The sequence below is a fragment of the Thermochaetoides thermophila genome, assembly GCF_000221225.1.
Source record: "Thermochaetoides thermophila DSM 1495 unplaced genomic scaffold scf7180000011822, whole genome shotgun sequence".
Classification (NCBI taxonomy): domain Eukaryota; kingdom Fungi; phylum Ascomycota; class Sordariomycetes; order Sordariales; family Chaetomiaceae; genus Thermochaetoides; species Thermochaetoides thermophila.
Genome location: NW_006383038.1, coordinates 2,361,154 through 2,380,282, shown reverse-complemented (window position 1 = coordinate 2,380,282; position 19,129 = coordinate 2,361,154). Strand labels below are relative to the sequence as shown.

General features: G+C 54.4%; 6 protein-coding genes across 6 annotated transcripts; 2 read left to right on the top strand and 4 right to left on the bottom strand.

Annotated features, from left to right (window-relative positions):
• Positions 1-1,908: 1,908 nt before the first annotated feature.
• On the bottom strand, positions 1,909-4,859 carry CTHT_0070910 (putative GTPase-activating protein; the record flags this gene model as incomplete). The annotated part of the gene is made up of 2 exons (XM_006697301.1): positions 1,909-4,325; positions 4,586-4,859. 2 exons carry the CDS (start codon positions 4,857-4,859, stop codon positions 1,909-1,911), a joined length of 2,691 nt encoding a protein of 896 aa, XP_006697364.1.
• A 3,370-nt stretch (positions 4,860-8,229) lies between these two features.
• Positions 8,230-8,713, top strand: CTHT_0070900 (mitochondrial import inner membrane translocase subunit-like protein; the record flags this gene model as incomplete). The annotated part of the gene is made up of 3 exons (XM_006697300.1): positions 8,230-8,237; positions 8,310-8,379; positions 8,516-8,713. The coding sequence occupies 3 exons, from the start codon at positions 8,230-8,232 to the stop codon at positions 8,711-8,713; spliced, it is 276 nt and encodes a 91-aa protein (XP_006697363.1).
• A 484-nt stretch (positions 8,714-9,197) lies between these two features.
• CTHT_0070890 (uncharacterized protein) lies at positions 9,198-11,053 on the bottom strand (the record flags this gene model as incomplete). The annotated part of the gene is made up of 3 exons (XM_006697299.1): positions 9,198-10,096; positions 10,161-10,650; positions 10,715-11,053. 3 exons carry the CDS (start codon positions 11,051-11,053, stop codon positions 9,198-9,200), a joined length of 1,728 nt encoding a protein of 575 aa, XP_006697362.1.
• Positions 11,054-11,616: 563 nt separating this feature from the next.
• On the top strand, positions 11,617-12,789 carry CTHT_0070880 (uncharacterized protein; the record flags this gene model as incomplete). Its single annotated transcript, XM_006697298.1, has 2 exons — positions 11,617-11,799; positions 11,869-12,789. The coding sequence occupies 2 exons, from the start codon at positions 11,617-11,619 to the stop codon at positions 12,787-12,789; spliced, it is 1,104 nt and encodes a 367-aa protein (XP_006697361.1).
• A 409-nt stretch (positions 12,790-13,198) lies between these two features.
• CTHT_0070870 (uncharacterized protein) lies at positions 13,199-14,786 on the bottom strand (the record flags this gene model as incomplete). Its single annotated transcript, XM_006697297.1, has 5 exons — positions 13,199-13,438; positions 13,514-13,834; positions 14,304-14,407; positions 14,492-14,693; positions 14,757-14,786. The coding sequence occupies 5 exons, from the start codon at positions 14,784-14,786 to the stop codon at positions 13,199-13,201; spliced, it is 897 nt and encodes a 298-aa protein (XP_006697360.1).
• Positions 14,787-16,119: 1,333 nt separating this feature from the next.
• CTHT_0070860 (anthranilate synthase component 2-like protein) lies at positions 16,120-18,447 on the bottom strand (the record flags this gene model as incomplete). Its single annotated transcript, XM_006697296.1, has 1 exon — positions 16,120-18,447. The coding sequence occupies one exon, from the start codon at positions 18,445-18,447 to the stop codon at positions 16,120-16,122; it is 2,328 nt and encodes a 775-aa protein (XP_006697359.1).
• Between the last annotated feature and the right edge of the window lie 682 nt (positions 18,448-19,129).

Below are 19,129 nucleotides of genomic sequence, written 5' to 3'. Positions count from 1 at the left end.
AAAAGATCGACAGATGAACTCCCCTTTCTCCCACACCGTTATCAGTGGATCCCATCGATGTGGAGCCTCGAAGTCAAGCTAAGCTTTTTGCTCAGCCGCACGTGGCGGCGTGGCTGAACGGTCAAGTGGGGCGGTGAGGCTGATGTGGCGGGCGTCATTGAAGGGGTTTCGTGAAGACAATCCCGAGAGATGCAGATCGGTGGGATGAAAGCGTAGTTTTTTTTTTTTTTTTTTTTTTTTTGCGGGAACAGAGGACATGAGGCTTAAGTCTTCAAAATGCGATTAATGGAAAGAGGTGGTTCAAAATTCAAATTTAATGGTTGGAGTTCTGGACGTTCATCCCAGACTGTCGAATTTCATCCCTGACCATCGGTTTTGAACCCTTCATTAAAGCCACGGGACAACACCGATCACCTCATCATTGATCACTGGGATGACATCATTTGCCAGTTACAAGTTCAAACCACTTGCTGTTTTATGGTTTCCAGGCTATTCGCCGACAACAATCGAATTGTTCGGAGAATGGATTATGGACTAAAGACGATTACTACAATTACCCTACCCTGCCTAGAAAAACTCAAAAAAAAAAAATAATTAATACCTATCAAACATCAAAACGCAGCCACCGGTGACCAACCCCTCCGTTTTCCTTTCCTTCCCTACCCGTTCATAAGAAGTCCTTGGAAGACAGAGACACTCGCACAAGCACCTGACCAGCCCCAACGTAAAAACACTACGTTCCATGAATGATATATCTGTTCCAGGATCCCTTCCCTTCATTCATTGATCCTGAGGCATCAGAGCTTGCTTTTGAACAATTGTTGCCCAGGAGTCAATCATCCGTCCTGCCCAAAAGCAAAGGCAACTAACTACAGGTAAGTTATGGTGTGTAATGATAAGAAGGGTCAGTAGGGAGAGTTCTAAACCCCCCTCCCCCCCCGAAAAAAAGAGCGAGCTAGCAGGAAGGGAGTGAGGGAGTGGGTAAAACAAAACCCCTAAGTAGAAACGAAAATCATGGTCAACCAACCAGAGGAAGATTGCCAAAAAAACAAAATCCATCATCATTTCCATCATGACTTTAAGAAAAAGAAAAAGAACAAGTACAAAAAGTTTGCTGAGAGGAGGGAGAAAATTAAAAAAAAAAGAAGTAAACTCCCCTCAGGTTCAGATCAAGTCCCATCCCAGAAGTTTAAAAAAGAAGCTGCAAAGAAGAAGCTTAAAAATAAACACAAAATCCTCACAAACATAATAACCCAACAAGAGTACAGGATAATATTATCCCATCCATCCATCCGCCTTGCCCATGCAGACAGCTAGCCACCACATCATTTGTAGATCGAGAAGGGGCAGACGTCTGCTGCAATGAGCATCCTTCCACCACCAATTCATACTCCGACAGGCCAGTCTGCCTCTCCAATGCACGTCCCGTCCGCATCCCTGGTGCTTGTCAGCACCTACCCAGACCTGCTATCGCACCCGGAGTTCTCAAAAGAAGTCGTGTTCAAGAGAGTTTACCTAGCCAAGATGGTTCAGCCTTGGTGGGGTATTTTCACCCAGACATCGCCTTGCCTGGCGTAAAGTGTGTTACAAGGGTAGGTGAAAAAAAAAAAAATTGGTAGGTTCAAGTGTAGTGACAACGTCCCAAAAGAGAAAAGAAAATCATTCCGTAACCCGAGGTTCCATTTCATGTCATGTAGTGTTTCATTTCGTTTCGTCATATCCAGGGAAGTGTGGCGTTCATCAATCGAGGGGAAGAAGAGGGATGACCCCAACAACAAAAGAAAGAAAACAATGGTAAACAACAAGGGTAATTAGTAGTAGTCATCACATGTCATCCATCCCATCCGATCATCCAACCATTTCATCCATTTTCCTTTTCTTCCCTTCATTCAGTGGGTAGCCGTCTCATCAGGACTTGGTCTTCGAATTCTGAGCTTGACTCGGAGCCTGAGCTGGGGCTGACGCATGAGCTGAAGCAGCCGCTGGGACCGTAGCCGGGGGTTGGGGTTGAGCCTGAACTTGAACTTGAGCAGGAGCGGGAACCTGAGCGGGAGCCTGGACCGGTACTGGAGCCGGAGCAGGAGCCGGAGCGGGAGCCGGAGCAGGAGCCGCCACAGCAGCCGGGACCTTACCCTCAGCCGGCTGAATCAGTCCCGCAATCTGTTGCTCCTCCCTCTTCAAATCCAAACTCTTCCCCCTCCTGCCCGGTAACGGAATTCCAGCCGGAGCCGGAGCAGGAGGACTCTTATTCCTCCTCCCCTCCACAACCCCCCCCTTATGCTCGCGATACTTATTCTTAATCCAACTCGACAATCTACTCCCTCCCTTTTCTCCTACTGCGCCATCCTTAGCAGACTCGCCACTCGACACCTCCACCAGCCCAGCCATATTCTCACGTTCCGAAGAATCTCCCAGGCTCATACTCGCCCTGGGCCTATGGCCCTGGTGACTCTGCGCAGTGCTGCTGACGACAGATAAAGAGCTCACGTCGGCGTGTAAATTGCCTCCAGTGCCACTCCCAGTACGAGGGGGAGACGGACCCGGCGGCACAGCTGCATCATCCTTCTTACGGGACAGTCTCCACCGGCGCTTCCTCTCTTTCTCTTTTTCAGCTCCATTCTGTCCTGGGGTCTCCGGAGCAGCTGGCTCAGTAGTCGTATTCTTGGAGGCGAGGTCATCGACTTGGTCGAGGTCAGAGGTATTTTCCGCTGACGAGCCATTGATCGATGCCGACGGGGACTTTTTGCTCTTCTCCTGGTTCACCGCGCTGACGTGTGTGGTGCTCGGCTCGGTGGCGCTCAGGTTCGTGCTCGAGTTCAGATCAGCTGTGCTCGGCTTTGCACTGGGCGCGCTGCTGCTTGGCTGCGTGCTAGGCACCTCGTTAGCAGGGGGGTGGGCGCGCGGGGTTGCCTCGTGCTCGGCTCTAGAGGAGATCGACTCAAGGGGATTGGAAAGTTCTGAGTTGGGGGAGACGGCGGCTGAGTGAGGCAAAGAGGCGGTCGAGCTCTGGGCGCTCGGGTTCGCGCTCCCGGGCAGCCGCTTCTTCCTGAGCTTGTTTGGCTGGCGGCCTTCGCTCTCGTTGGACGACATGCGCTGGAAGAGGATAGGCAGCTTCCGTTCCTTAGCCGGCGTGCTGGCCTCCGGCACATCGAGCCTTTCTTGGCTCTTGTTGGTAGGTTGCGCTGCGGGTAATGTGGGGGGAGGGGCAGGGAGCGCGGGTTCTTCTTGGACGGTAGGCGGGGCAGCAACTGGGGTCGGCGGGCAGACGTTTACGGGGGTGCCAGGGCTAGGAGGGGCACCGGTTTTGGGGGTGAATTTGCGGGACGAGCCGAGAGATGGGGATCGTTTTGGTGGGAGGGTATTGCTGCGAGATAGACCACCAGTCGACGTACGTGTTGGAGTGCTAGGACTCGGGCAGTTGGAGTAGGAGTGGCGCGATGAGGTCGACTTGTTTCGACGTAATGACCCAGCCTTGATAGTCGCAGTATCAGCGGTAGCGCTAACATTGGGCGCAGATCGCGAAGCTTCCGAGGTTAACTCAGGGGTTGGGGGTGTCTCCAGGGGTTTATCCCCGCTTGGGTTGCCGCTCATGAGGAAGTGGTCCTGATTCTCGATGAGGAAGATAATGACGCACTGATTCAGGCGGTACTCGTCGGGCATCATGGCGTGAGCAGGGTGTGACAACATGCCGGGTTGGAAGATGGCAGCTAAATTCTGCGAGGTCATGCGGTTCTGGTCGGACTTGGCGGCAAAGACGGCCAGCAGGTCCAGGATGTAGAGAAGTAGCTGGCGGTTCAACGGCGGCAGCTCGGCGATGAGCTGCTGGTAGCGGCGGATGGCCGCGTCCATGTCGAAACCTTCCACGAAGTGGGGACCTTCGCCTTCGGCGGTGCCCAGGCGCGTGAAACCCTTGAGCGGCTCGCGGAACTTCTCGTAAAGGTCGAGCGGGACGACGGGCTCGGGGAGGTCGTTAATGTAGCGGCGCAGCACGTTGGCTGCGTCGTGTACAGTGTAGCCATCCCAAACCAGGCCCTTGCCATATCTATCGGGCGAGTCGAAGGCGTTCTTGAGCTCCTTGATGCGCTTTTCGGACCCATTCAGACGGAAGATGCCCTCGACCTCGGTGGCTGGAGAGGTTAGCTGCGAAGGAACAGCTTGGTCGGGTGACTTACCATTTTCCTTGAGGAACAGGCCGCACTTGGCGACGACGATAGGCACGTAGCCGTAGATGTAGCTCTTTCCGTCCTCGTCGAGGAGCGAGATCGCCACGTTGGCATAGGTGATGCTCTCACGCAGGGGGACGCCAAAGATGCCGGGAGGACGTTCTAAGCGCAGTGTTAAGACATGGACCGTAAGAAGCACATCAAGAAATAATATCCATCGCAATAGATGGCAGTATATATAAACATCTAGCCGCGCACAAGCACTTGCCTGAAAGCGCGCGTCTCTTAGCCAGGGCACTTGCTCTGGCGCGCGGGAAAAGGCAACTTGGGGTCAAAGAAGCCGGGCCTGGCCGACTTGCGACGACGCAGCGTGGGGAAGCGTCTCATCCGGCGTGGCATCCGCCAGACACCGCCGCCCACACGACCACGACCCCGGAGCTTGGGACGAGAGGAGGGCCGGGAGAGCATACCCTGCGACTCCTGCTGCTTCGTCGGCAGCTTGAAGCTTTTCCACCACGACTTGAGGTCCCGCTTGGATGGCGGGGACACGGCCGACTGCAATTGCGACGGGCCGGGGTCGGCGGCCCGCCGGGGCTGCTGGTTCTGCTGGGCTGGGTGTTGTTGGTGCTGCTGGTGCTGGCTCGACTGCGCCTGGGTGGCAGCAGTCGCCGAAGCAGCAGCGGGCGTGGACGTCATGGTGTTGGAGGCAGCGCGAACAACGGCAACGACGGACAACGCGCCTTGAGAAGGGGGGAGGGGGGCGGTCACTGCGCTCGGGCAGTGTAGGATATGTTCGCCAGGTCGGGCGGTCAGGTCGAGGGCCGAGGCATGCACGCCGACGGTTAGAGCCTCCAGCGAAAGGAGGGAAGGGGGGGGGGGAGCCGGCGGTGGTGCGCTTAGAACGAGAGATCGTGTCGTCGTCGAGCAGCTGGCAGCAAAAACGATCGATTGATGGGTTCAGCGACGCGAGCCGGGCGTTCCCGGCGATGACGACTTTGGCAGAGGTAGAGTGGATTCGTGGGATCGGAGGAAAGGTATCAAGAAAGTCGGTCAAAAGTCGAAATCGAGTTGAGACGGAATGGAGCTTCGTTGGCTGGCGCGCTGTCGGAATTCGGATAATTCTGAGCGAGCGGATGGAAAGACGGCAGGGGATGGAACGGTAGCGAGCAGTCGAGGCAAGATGGCACCTCAGGGCGGCGAGGTGTTGCGGCAGGTTGATTTTGGTATGCGGGAGAAAAATCGCGTCGTGGTTTGTGGCTAGGGACAAATAAAATGGAGTACAAAAAGAAAAGGGAAATGGAAATGAAATTCAATTCAAAATGCAGTCCACTTCCACTGGCACCAGCTGCGTTCCAGTTTCAGTGCGGGCAGGCGCTCTCCTTACTCGCGGGCAACGGCAGCAACAGCATGAGCACTCAGAAGGAGGGGACGTGGGACTGGCGGCAGGTGCTGGCCCTGGGGCTGCCTTCCTCAAAAGCCCGGGGAACTGGGGCCCGACGGGCTCGCCAGGGGTCTGACCCAAGCGTGGTAACAGTGTCACGTGCACACACGCACTGTGCATGTACCTGGGAACCGTGCGGCTTCTTCGGTGAAGCGGCCCCAGGGTCTTGGGGGATCGAGCGTCATCTGACCCCCTGCGACAGTATTTCTCTGTCATTCAGGCCGCGACGCGTGTCTAGCAGCAATGTTGTCGACATGATCTGCATCATTCAATTGTTTCTATAGAGACCTCATCGCCGTCCTGGCCGGCGCTTGGCTATGTTGCATCGACAGTCGGTTCCTGGCGGCACAGTGCCCGAGTTTAGGGTCCAGTAGCAGGGGACAGTGGCGGATGACAGCTCGACCTGCTGGCTTGGACCGGGTAATCACGGGCCTCTGTTCTGCCTTGTGCGACCTGCAACCTGTTCCTTTATCAGATTGCGCTCGATAGCACGATGCCCAAATAGATTCTTGGATCTAATTTTTGATCCCTTGCGTGGTGTAGCTCCCGCTGCTGACTGCGTTCCGTCTGTGATCAGCGACCGTTGAATCCAACGTCGAATGCCGAACCCACACAGTGTTGAGCTGTCAGCCCTAGGCCTCGCACAGTACCCTTTTTTTTTTTTTTTTTACAAGGCGAGCATCATTGTATTGGGACGGAGATTTCACTTTTTCTCCAGCTTCCGGCAGCCAGCAAATGCAGCTAGCAAGACCCTGCATCTGGCTGTGAGCTAAAAGTTTTGTCTCAAGATAAAAGATCGGACCCAGAAACTCGGGCTTCCATCTGTTAATTGACTTCGTGCTAGCACTGCAGTGGGCTGCAGCGCAAAGGCCGTTATGCTGGCGCTTATTTCCCTCAACCCAATCCCAAAGTCGATTGTGAGCTACACTCATGACGTAAGGTGCCTCGTCATACTCATTACTCGGATTATTGAAGCCTATATAATGTATTCCGCAAAATCAGCAGTAGACAAAACTATCTCTAGGGCACTCAATATCGGCTGGACAGACAAAGACGAAAACAAAAAGGCATCTCTCCTCGCCTTGGGCGTCGCCATAATGCCCGGAGACCAACCAACCACAAACCCATCGCAAGCCACACCGGATTGGACGATCCAATTATAGCATATGACCTGCAAGTGATGGGATGTGTGGCGGTCTTTTATTTCGTTTCTCTTCTGCCTCGCAGCTTTTTATGGTTTTTGACGACCCTCTCTCCAATGCGCCACCTCGTCTCGCGAGCCGTCATCAGGAGAGGACGTGCAGCTGATTTATCTAAGATTTGCCTCCATGGGTCCCCGCGAACAGCTGCCTTCCTAGTCATCTCACACTCAGCTACGTCCCTGCTGTGAGTATCGAGCCATATTCATGTCCATAGCTCCTACATTGGATTTTCTCCTCGGACGAACGCTGACCCAAGTTGCGACCCTTAGGCGCCCGGCCCCGGCATGGCACGGGACTCCACCACAGGGGCTCCAACGCCGCTTCACCGGCAGCCGCAGACGATCGGGTCGCCAAGGCGGCCACGAAATGGGATTATGGAAGCAGATGCCGCAAGGTTGACGGTCGAAGCGTTTCGGGGATCATATAGTACATCTCGTAGAGCAACATAGACAGGTAATTAACCATGAGGTCAGCAAGGTAGGGTTGAGTAAAAAGATCAAGCCCAACATCCAAATTACCTCTCACTCACCCACACTATGTCTCAGCATCAGCCTCGCGCACCTTATTTCTCTCATGCAGCCCGCTAGCTCCATAGTCAATATCTCCCCCTCCCCCACCATGCGAACAAACGGACGTCATAGGCCACGGGGACTTGCCCAGGCCTGGTTTTTAGGTCTCCAGTAGCCCCGACAGTAAAACGTGCATCAGCAGCCATCCCGACGGGCAAGACACCCAATTGGCTGGTACAGTCAAACCTGTTTGGAAAAAAACGTGCCAAAAAGTGATAGCGTGGCGTTTGGGGGCTGGGTTTTGAGACGTGGAGAAGGAGGTGTGATTGGAGCATTTAGCACGTGGTTTTCTGAGTCAACTTTTAGCGGTGTCCATGGAGTGCTGGTGATTTTGGTGTGGGTTGGGGGGTGGGGGGGCGGGTATGGAATTGAAGACAAATGGATAGCTCGGATTCGGACGGAATAACGATGAGGAGGCGAATGACAATAAACTCTTATTCATATTTTAGAATTAACTCTGTAACGTCATCGCCGCTCAAAAACGAGTACTCCCATATTGAAAACAAGCAAAGTTGCATCCGGCTGTTGCGCTGCCCCTTTGTCACGTGCGCTGCCGCTGACGACGTTGCATGGCGCCCATGCAAAAGGTGGCCCTAACTCACCCCAGCCCGAACCCTGGGTTTGACCACCTGGGTGTTTGGCATGGCGATGCACAGACCAACCCTTACCTCAGCCGAGCCCAAGTCAACAATGAATTTTCTTATCGGAGAGCCGATAAGAAACCGCCTCACCAACGACATCCGGCAAAGAGCACCACCTTCCTCGGAGTCAACTTCTTACGTTTTTTACTTCCGTTTACCTTAACTCCGATACTTACTTCCCCTTAAACCTTTTCTCTCGAACTCAGCATCAAAATGGAAGGGTATGTTCAGCAACACTCCAAAAAAATAAAAGCATGGACGAGAGAATCGAAATGACTGACTGACCCTTCCAGCCTCACCCCCGCCGAGCAGCGCGAACTCGACCAGCGCCTGCAGAAGCGCCAGGTTAAGGAGTTCATGACCGTATGTTTTCCCTCTCCATCCTTTCTTTCCAACTATCTCCCACGCGATTTCTTGTTCCCTGCTCACCTCCTCCCCTTGGGGGGATCCTTCCTTTCTTGCCCTTCCTCTAGAACAATCACTAATGCCTTAAGAACAGGTCTTCGGCAACCTAGTGGACAATTGCTTCAACGCTTGTGTGGACGACTTCACGTCCAAGGTCCTTTCGGGCCGCGAGACGGGGTGCATCAGCCGGTGCGTGATCAAGAGTATGACGACGCAGGCACGGCTGGGAGAGAGGTTCGCCGAGTTGAACGCGGCCATGACGGCGGAGATGCAGCAGAAGATGTCGCGTTAAAATCTGGTTTCGAGGATGGGTGTATGATATGCGCGTATGGTAAGGATTAGGACCGGGTACCGGGAATGGAATAAGGGGTATGGTTCATGATAAGGCTTGATTCGATTGTGCTGCCTCGAATGTAGGTATGGGGGGACGAACAATGACTAGAGATCTTGATCTTTGGTTGGGTTTTGGGTGGGGTGCCGGGGGGGGGGGCGTAACTGAGGACGAGAACCAGATGATAGACCGGGTTTGGGTTTGAAAAATCTGGGACATGACTAGGTGTGTCCGGACAAAAGAGAGTTCATCAAACATGGGAACAGGCAGACAACAGAGGAAACGTTTGAATCTGGCTGGTTACGGCCGTGTACAATATACGGGTTCATTTCTAGGGACACGGCATCACCAAGCTCGTAACATCTCTATGTCCAGTCAAATCTATAACACCTACTATTACACATTTACTAGTACACAACCCCTTCCCCTCCTTCCACTTTTCCCCCTAAACTACGACGTCCCCCCCAAATCCTACAGGTCGTCTCCTCCCCCCAGCCTCAGGCACGATCGCCAACGCCTTATACACCCTCCCCATGCCCCCCGGCCCCCTATCTACTAACCTCTGCCACGCCCTCTCCACATCTCCCTTCTTCTTTTGATCCCCCATCGCCTCAACCTTCTTCACAATCTCCCCCGCCCGCTCCGCAATTCCCATCGCCCTCAAAAAGAAAGCCTGTTCCACAGGGCCGTGCACCTCGACCCCTTCGCTCGCGTCCAGTGCCGTGTCGACGATGGCTTGGAAGTCTACATCCGCGGAGAGGTCGACTAGCCCGGGCTCGGAGAAAGGACTGACGCGGCGGTGCCGGCGGATGCCTCGCAACGTGGAGGTCGGAATGGAGCCGTCGCCGGGGCCATAATCCAAGATTAGTGCCGCACCACTGGGATGGGGTTTTGGGTTCAGTGTTGGGTGCCCGCCGATTCGGTGCGCGATGTTGGTGGTGTGGCTGAACAGGTCGGGGCATATTTCGATTGTGGCGTTGAGGGCTTGTTGAGGGGGTAGGGATTTGAGGCGGCGGTAGCGCGGGGTTGAGTCCGGGAGGTAGAGGGAGTGCTTGGTGGGAGAGGGCGAGAGGGTTAGTTGGAAGTCAGGGACGGGGGAGGAGCGTTCGGAGAGGGGGGTGTTCAAAGAAGCGTGGGTTGAACCGGGGGGAGTTGGGGAGACGAGGAGTTCGCGCCATTGGAGGTTGGGGTTTTGGGGAGGGGATGGGGTTGGGGAAGAAACTGAAGTGATGATGGGGGAGGGTTTGGCATCGGAGGATGCTGGAACGGAGACAAGCTGAAAGGCGTGGATAGGCAAGGCGTCGAAAAACTCGTGGGCGATGATAAAGGGCGTTTTCGAGGGGTCTGCATAGTTGGTTAGCTTCTCACGTAATACAGATAATGTCAGAGGCAGGCAACTTGAACTCACCCATCGGCACAGCCCGAATACTCTCCGTCCAAACAATCTCAACCCCTCCATACTTGCTCCTGCTCTTCCAGCCGACCTCACACCCTTCAAGTACTGCCTCATCCCCACAAAGCAACCTCTTTTGCGCCTGCCTTAGCTGCGGACTCGCCTCCACCAGATAAACCCTCTCCAGCGCCTTCGCTATCCCCGGAAACCGCTGCATTGTCCTGAGCATATCATCCATCAGCGTACCTCTCCCGGGGCCCAGCTCCATGAGCTCGACGCCCGTAGCAGGTCTCCCCTGCGCCATCCACTCGGCTACGAACCACACCCCGCACAGCTCGCCAAAGACTTGCGAGATCTCGGGAGACGTGACGAAGTCGCCTGCTGCGCCGAACGGATCGCGCTCGGGGTTGGCTTCAGAGGCGGGGAGGGCGCCAGTGTAGTAGCCCCCGAGGTCGGCCGTCAGGCACATGCGCATGTAGCTGGCGAGGGGGATCGGGCCGGTGACCTGGAGATGGGTTAGTGCGTGAGTTGAGGGGTTGAGGGGGATGAGAGGGAGGGGAAGGAGGTACCTCGATCGCCTCGGCGATGGTCTTGGCTAGGGGAGTAGACCATTTGCGTTCTGAGAGGTCTTCGTCGATCTCATATTCGAGCTCGATCTCTTCTTGCTTTGGCTCGTCTTTTAGCTCCTCTTTTGGCTTTGACTCATTGCGTAGAGGGGAGGTAGTTGAGAGGAGTTGTCGAGGCAGGGTGAGAGCTATTGGAGTCGTGCAAGGTCTTATGCTAGGTCTGGAGGAGTGCGCGAGTCCACTCAGTGACCTAAATGGTCTAAGTGAGCTTCTGGGGGTGAGAGAGGCTGGAAGTTGGCGCGCAGAATGGGCGCTCTTGAGCACCCTTGATGCCGTCCTCATGTTGGACCAAAGTGCTGGATGTCTCAGCTGAACATCTGCTCTGAGTGTCTGAGATCGGTTGAGTATTAGACAGTGCAGTCGTCTTGCACAGCACTCACACTGGGAGTGAGTGGACGCTGAGGTCGAAGCTCACTTTTATCACTTTCAAGATCGACTTTCATCTGGACTGGATGAAGTTTATTTTGTGAAAAACCCTAACCCTGGCCTAACCTCACTATCAATCCGGACGGTGGCACATGCACCTGAGACTGGTGGTTCGATGAACGAGGACCTGTACCAATCATCGTTACTCTCATAGAAGAAAGAAAATATATAATCCAATAAATGTTCGCCAACACAAATCTATCTTTGTGGGAGAGATTCTTTCGACCCCGTATTTATACCATTGATGCCATAACCCTTCCATCCACCGAGTCAAATAAGGGTTAGGGTTAAACCACAAAGTGCCAAGTCGCGCGAACCTGAAGCGCAACGTCACTCCCATCACTCTGCTCCTCGAACTTCACTCCTCGAAATCTTTTCCAGCGCGCCCAAGTCCGGCCGAACACAAGATCGCCACAAAAATGACTCGTTTAATAGCAACCGTGACAGCACCTGCGCAACCAGCGGCAGCTATCCGCCACGCCGACCCCTTGGCCGATCTGACTTTGCTACTTTCCCGTCTGCAACGAACCATCCTCCATGCCGATACCGTGCGCGAGGAGCGCTTGCGCAGGAGTGAGCTTGAGAGGGCCAAGGCTCGCGCGGTGAGTGTCTAGCCTCTCTCAGGCATCAGATAGGTTTGGACAGTAGTATTAACTTTTGTCTCCGAATAGAACGTGAGGCATGCCCGCGAGCTACTCACCCGCCTGGAGCAGGACTCCCTGTCGTCCTCTCCGAATGTTAGTGTTGGTGTCGGGGTCAAACTTCCTGTCTCGGGCCCGAGAGGGGGTGTGCCGCAGGCCGAGTTAGCGCAGAAGAAGGAGTTATTGGAGAGAGTAGAGGAGAGGCTGGCTGATTTGGAGGAGATGGCTGCTGCTGAGGCTGCGAAGGAGACGGAGTCTGGGGAGGAGAGTGAAGAAGGAGAGGATTTGCTTGCTGGGGTTGTCGACATATCGAGCGAGGAAAAGGCTGAAGAGGGGCAAGAGGGGGATGGTGATGTCGAGGGGAGCCAAAAGACCGAGCAGGACGCCCCGACAGAGCCAACAGCATCCCCAGCTATGACAACAACATACCCCACGACGACACCCCCAATACCAACAGTAACACCCACACCAGCCCAAGCCCCAGCCCCAGCCCCGACCCCAACAACAACCACAACCTCTACCCTTCGTCCTCGTGGTGCACCCCCCGCTCCAACCGCCACCTCCACCTCCACGGCAACCTCCCTCCTCCCCAGCGCATCCTCCCCCACAACTCAAGTAATCCCCACCACAACCGAAGCAATCCTCGACCACCACCGCGCCGAGCAGGACGCTCTCTCCGAGTCAATCCTCTCCCTCGCCGCGCAGCTCAAAGCTCAAACTCAAGCGTTCAGCGCCTCACTTGAGGAGGATAGGGAAGTGGTTGAGCGCGCGGGGAGGGAGATGGCACGGACGGGGGAGAAGATGGATGGCGTGACACAGAAGATGGGGACGTTGAGACGGTTAACGGAGGGGGAGGGGTTCTGGGGGCGGGTGAGGTTGTATTGTATGGTATATGGGTTGATGATTGTGTTGATTTTGTTTGTGGGGGTTATGCCTAAGTTGAGGTTTTGAGGGGGATGGGATGGTGTGTGGGCTTTTTGAGTATTGGACAAAGTTCTCGCAGGAGTTGTGTGGGTTAAGGATATTACTATGATATTACTATGTGCATATCTGCATCAGGGTGTTGGTTGGCTTTGGAATGGATAAACTAGCTACTAGTAATAATGATGTGAGAGAACGCAGGACATAGAGAGCGTCCATTGTAGCATCTGTCCTTTTTTTTTTTTTTCATTTGAATCCAGCCTTCTGCCCAACCTAGGTGTTTATTAGCCTCTTGCTCCCGTAAATTCTCGAACACAATAACTCCACGCTATGACGCCTCAAGATCTCGCAAGTTCAGCGATCTAGAAGCATTGTGAAATCCCCCTTCTCCCGAGAACTCTGTGACTAACCCCTCCAGTGGACTTTCAGTCACTAAGTCCTATTCCCCCTCCCCGCCCTTGCCAGCACAGTCCACATCGACCATGGTGATATCCACATCTCTGAGCTCGCGTTCATATTTCTCGTCGATGTTATCATCATCATCATCATCATCATCATCTCTAGAGATAACCACAACTGCGCCATTAAGGTTTGACACCAGCTTGGGCTCAGGCTCGAGCTTGGGCATTTCAGGAGAGAGAAACTGTGCTGGGACCCAGCCGAGGGGCTTACCACCTGTCTGTGAGGGATATTGTTAGCGAACGTGGTATGACATCCAGAAAAAAAAAAGGTAGAAAAAACACAGGCAACGTACCGGAGGGGTGTAGGTAAACGTAACCCGCCTTTGCTTGGGTTTGACAGTGACCCCTTCTTGATCTGCATTCCCAACGACAGCCATGCCGTTGTCCTCGCCATCAACATTTCCCTCTTCACCCCTCTTCTTCTCCTGGATCAACCGCTCATCCCAGTTGACACCCGTCTTCTTGAAAAAGAAGAGCTTGAACAGCGCATATCCCCGCTCAAAGATGCCAGGCGACTGGCTGGGCCGGTAGAACTTTGCTTGCGTATCACCCTTCTTTCTGTAGTACTTGGCAAGAAACCAGTAGAGCTTTGGTTGGGCTAACGATTCGAAGAGCTGTGATTCAGGGGTTAGTTCGTCGGGTTGGAGAATATACTTTTTATGAGAAGGTTAAGGTCAAGGAAGATTGTTGACATAGAAAGTGTAAAAGTGTGATCATGTTAGGCAGCATGACGGAATGGGCAAACACTGAAAGGCAGTAGTGAATGAGTCATGAGGGCGACGTTAATTACGGGACGTGAAATAACTTAACCTAACCGAGGTTGAGCGGACTGCCCATTAAGATGATAATTAGACGCCATGCCTGATCTCTTTTCACCAAAACGAGATACCACTCTGGTTCGCTCGACTCTGAGCTGTGATGTGCTCCTCTTCTATGGTATTACTTTCATTGAACCTGCGTGACTTTGTTCGAGATGACATAAAATATAATGAAAATTGCGTGCTTTTAGACGAAGAAATAATACGATCAAAACTACTCGACGGAATGAATAATCCAAAAACAGATGACAGATAGCACACTCACCATGAGAATATACCTCTCCCCAACGATACCATTCTCCTCATCATCCCTTGTGATGACGACAGCATATCTGAAGAATGTCTGGTCTCTGTAGATACGATAGAGATCTGTCATTAGACACCAATCAGCATTTCTCTCCTTGTCAAACTATAACTAACCCCCTTAAATAAATAGAGCAAAAGAGAACTCACTCGTGTTAACAGCCCTCTTTTCCTCCTCCAGGCCTTTTTGGAGTCTGGCCCTTCGTTTTTCCCTCTCTCGTTGCTTCTTGACTGCCGCTACGTGTGAGAATGGCTCTTCGGGCAGGCACTTGCACATGTGCATGGAGTCTTTGAGCCAGTCGAGGGTAACGATGTTTCGGCGTAGCTTGAGGGCTTTGCGAACTTTGAGAACCTGGAAGTTAGCGTATATGATACCAGGGGTAAGGGATGAAGGTATATGTAAAGTGATGCTGACCTTGACCATATGTGGGCATGTGTTGGGCATGGTTAATGTGAATGACGTGTGTTGAGATTCCGAGGTAGGAAAGAGGACCTGTGGGCTGGTGTTGTGGTGATGGGCAAGAAAAAAGTTCAAGGGATCAGGGGTAAGACAACCTTGGACAAAGGAGATCATTCTCAACCCAAGCTTAGCTGATCTGGACCGAACTACTGCTATTCGAAGACACTATCCTCCTCGAGCCCCGACCCGATTCAAGCAGTCCATTTCCTACATCTCCCCTCAACCCTCTCAGCTACCTCTCTCCCGAGCCTTTCCCAAATCACGAAAGGAAAGCCAAAACATCAAAAACAAAACTTACCCATCTCAACAACCCCCCTCTCCACCCTCCCACAACCGAGTTTCTTCCCCCCAACCGGCGTTGTCATCGCCGCTCGAAACACCTCCCTGCTGCACACCACATGTGTGACGTCGTCCGACCAAGTGCGCGTGAACTTCCCCTCACGCAGGCCAACCCAGCGGGCAATGTTTGCGTCGGTCCATTGGTCACCACCTTGCAAATCGCCGGCGGCGGCGATGGTGAGGGACCGGAAGATTTGGTTTTTTCTTTTCGGGAGCGCATATTGAACTTGGACGGACGGTGGTGTCAGGGGTGGTTTGGGGAGCCATTTTACTACGAAGTCGAAGGTCATAGATGGTAGTGGGTGGTGGTAGGTGGTTGTCTTTCGTTGAATTGCGTTTGGCGCAAGGATGAGTAGAGGAGTGTGCTTCGAGGAGATGGAGGGTTGGATAAAAATTTATGGGTGTATGTATTCTGAGCGAGAAACTGTGGAATGATGATAAAAGGGGGGAGGAAAGAGATAGGAGTAAAGATGTTGTCGTGTTTGGGGAGAGAAACGGAATGGAGGATCTGAAAGATTTGAAATCATGATGATAAGGAAGAAATCAAGAGGAACAGAGGAGAGAGATTGGCAGAAGCATAAAGGGCTTGGTGAGGAATGAAAAGATTGGGAGAAGTAGTTTTGGACATCCAAGTGCCCGGGACTAAGGAAGGAAAATAATGTTAGACACAGGTGAGAGGTAACACCGGCCAGGCCTCATCACACAGCACAACTAAAAACAACGCTGGCCTAACAAACCCGGAGGTCCATAACCCATATCACACTCGAGTTAACTCCAACTTATCTCCAACACAAGTACATCATTACAGTTCAATCGACCATACAAGATCACGTTTGACCAACCAAGATTTAATTGGAGCCTTCAAGACAGGTACATAGCTGAGAAACCGTCCTCCCTCATCGCCATTTTATCTCTTGCTCCCCCTCCTCTTCTCCCTCCTTTTTCCCCCCCCCCCCCCCGCCCCGCGCGCGCGCCCCTTTTACCTAATCCCCTTAGCAGCCTTAATAAACTCCCTCACCCTCTCCACACTCTGTTCACCCCCAACCTCAACCCCACTACTCACATCCACAGCCACAACCCTCGTCCCTAACTCCCCCAACCCTCTCACCACCTCAGCCACATTCCCCTCATCCAGCCCCCCCGCCAACATAATCTGCACGCCCTCCTCCTCCCGCAGAACCTGTCTGACCCCATCAAGATCAAGCAACCTGCCCGATCCAGCGCCCGAGTCGAGCAGTGGCAGGACGTGGTACCCTCTTACGCGGAGCAGATCGGTTTGTGAGGAGTCTTTGGAGGGGGTAAACTTACGGATGACGGGGACGGGGATGAGGCGAGCCCATTCAAGCGGCTCATTGCCATGGAGTTGGACAATATCAAGATCGTACACGCGCACGGCGGTTAGGATGTCGGAGAGGGGTTGATTCATGAAGACGCCTACTAGGAGGGGTCCTCTAGTTTTGACCATCTCTCGCAGCGTGGCTGCGGTGTGGGTGAACCAGTCTTGAGCCTGCGTCTGCTTCGAGCCTTCGCTACTGGGGTTCGGGGCGACGGGTGGGCTGCGAGCGAGCCTAGCGCTGTGTACCGCCGCGGAGATGGCCAGTGCCGTGTCATGCGAGACGCACCGTTTGGTGCCGGGCACGAGGATCATGCCGACGAGGTCTGCGCCGGCGCGGATGGCTTCGGTGGCGGCGGCTGCGGAGCGGGTACCACAGATCTTGACTAGCAGCGGGGGGGCGGACTCCTGTTTCTGCTGGGCATCGTCCTGCTCGGGGCCGGCACACAGATCGCGGATGAAGGTCGACGCGTCGGGGGCCCGCATGATCGCTTCGCCGACCAGCACGGCATTCACACCGTCGTGCTTGCAATCCAGCACGTCTTGGTGCGAGTTAATCCCGCTCAGGGCGCAAAGGATTGTTCCTTCGGGGACCATGCTGCGCAGGCGGCCTGTGGTGCCAAGGTCGACCTCAAAGTTTTCGAGGTTGCGGTTGTTGACACCGATAACCTTGGCGCCGAGGTTGATGGCGACGGTCATTTCCTCCGCGTTTTGCACCTCCACCAGCGGCTCCATGCCCAGAGACAGGGAGTAGTCATATAATCTTTTCAACAGCTCTGGCTCAAGCATCTTGACAATCAGCAGCACGGTGTCCGCGCCCGCCAGACGGGCTTCCAAGATCTGGTACTCGTCAAACACGAACTCTTTCCGCAACACAGCCGGCCGGTTCGGCATGCCATCCAGCACGCGGCGCACAGCTCTCAGATCCTCAATACTGCCCTTGAACCACTCGGGCTCGGTCAGCACGGAGATGACACTCGCACCGGCCAGGGCATACTTCCTCGCCTGGCTGGGGGCATCAATATCCAGGGCAAAGACGCCCTTTGAGGGCGAAGCCCGCTTGATCTCGGCCATGAGCGACACCGGGAAGGGCGACTGGCGCAGGCGGTCGGGGAAGGAGATCTGGGGAGGGGCCAGGCCCAGGCGGTAGGCGGCTTGCAGGTCAGAAGGGCGCTGAGAGGGGAGTTGTTTTTGAGCGGAGACAGCGGTCCGACGGGCAGCGTAGATACGCTGGAGGATGTTACTCGAGCCGCTACCAGCAGAGGGAGCAGGTTTAGGAGCGGCTTTCTGCTTCTGCAGACGCTCGTTTTCGGCCCAGGTGCCGCCCTGCATGTGCAGGAAGTTGCGCAGCATGGTGCGGCCCTCGGCAGACAAGATACTCTCGGGATGGAACTGGACGCCCTCGATGGTGTACTCCTTGTGGCGGACTCCCATGATCACGCCCTTCGAGCCATCCTCTTTGGCGATCCACGACGTCACCTCGAGACACTCGGGCAGCGTGACGTGCGTGCCGGCCAGCGAGTGGTACCGCGTCACCGGCAGGCCCTGCTCTAGGCCGGCATACACGCCGCGGCCATCGTGTGTCAAGGGCGACGTCTTGCCGTGCAGGATCTCGCCTGCATAGCTCACATCGCCGCCATAGAGATCAATGATGCATTGCTGGCCCATGCACACGCCGAAGATGGGGATCTTGCCGGCGAAGTGCCGGATGGCGTCGCGGCTGATGCCCGAGTCGGTTTTCGGGTGGCCGGGGCCCGGACTGATGACCAGCTGAGTCGGCTTCTTGGCGATGAGCTCATCGAGGGTGATCTTGTCATTGCGGAAGACGGTCACCTTGGCACCCTCGAGCACGAGGTACTGGTAGACGTTCCAGGTGAAGGAGTCGTAGTTGTCGATGAGGATTAGGTTCGACGCTGTTGGAACCAGCGGCGACGGGTTCGCGTCGCGAGAGTAGTCGACGAGGGGGGCGGCCATAGTGTTCGGTGTGTGGTTTGGTAGGTTAATGAGAGTGCTGGTTAGGTGATGCCGAGTTCGGAGCTCGACGATGAGGTTGGTGACGGGGGGAACAGTCAATCTCGTTGGTAGTCCCAAACTGTCACAACAGCAGCCTGGCTAGCCGATTTAAGACTTGATGATAGCAATTGACTACCTAGGCGCGACGGCCAGTAGGCTTGATGGCCGAGCCCGATGTCACCGTCGATGGGCTGTGATGAGTCAGTAGAGGTGAGTTAACCCAAGTATTACTGATAAGGAGCGCCAGGGACCCGATAAGTGGACCAAAAAAAATACACCAAAATTCGGACGATGTCCTCCGAGACACAGGAATGGAATGACACACCTACAGAGAGTAGACGGCGTTGACGACCCTGCAATGGCTTGCCGACTATGAGTGAGACGGAGGCTCTTTGATGCGCTCGGCACTCACTTGTCCTCCCACAGAGGGGCAATGGAGGGGCATCACTGGCCGAGATCAGGGTCCGCTGACGCTGATCGGCCGGAGCTGTTATCGATAAATCGACAACCTGACAAAGGAGCTGTTATCGATAAGGAGTTGCAGGTCCTCTTATCAATGCCAAGCTATCGATAAGAGAGCCAAGGGGGGGGGGGGGGACCAGCCAGAAAAAAGCGGGCTCCCTGGCAACAGAATAGAGAGGTC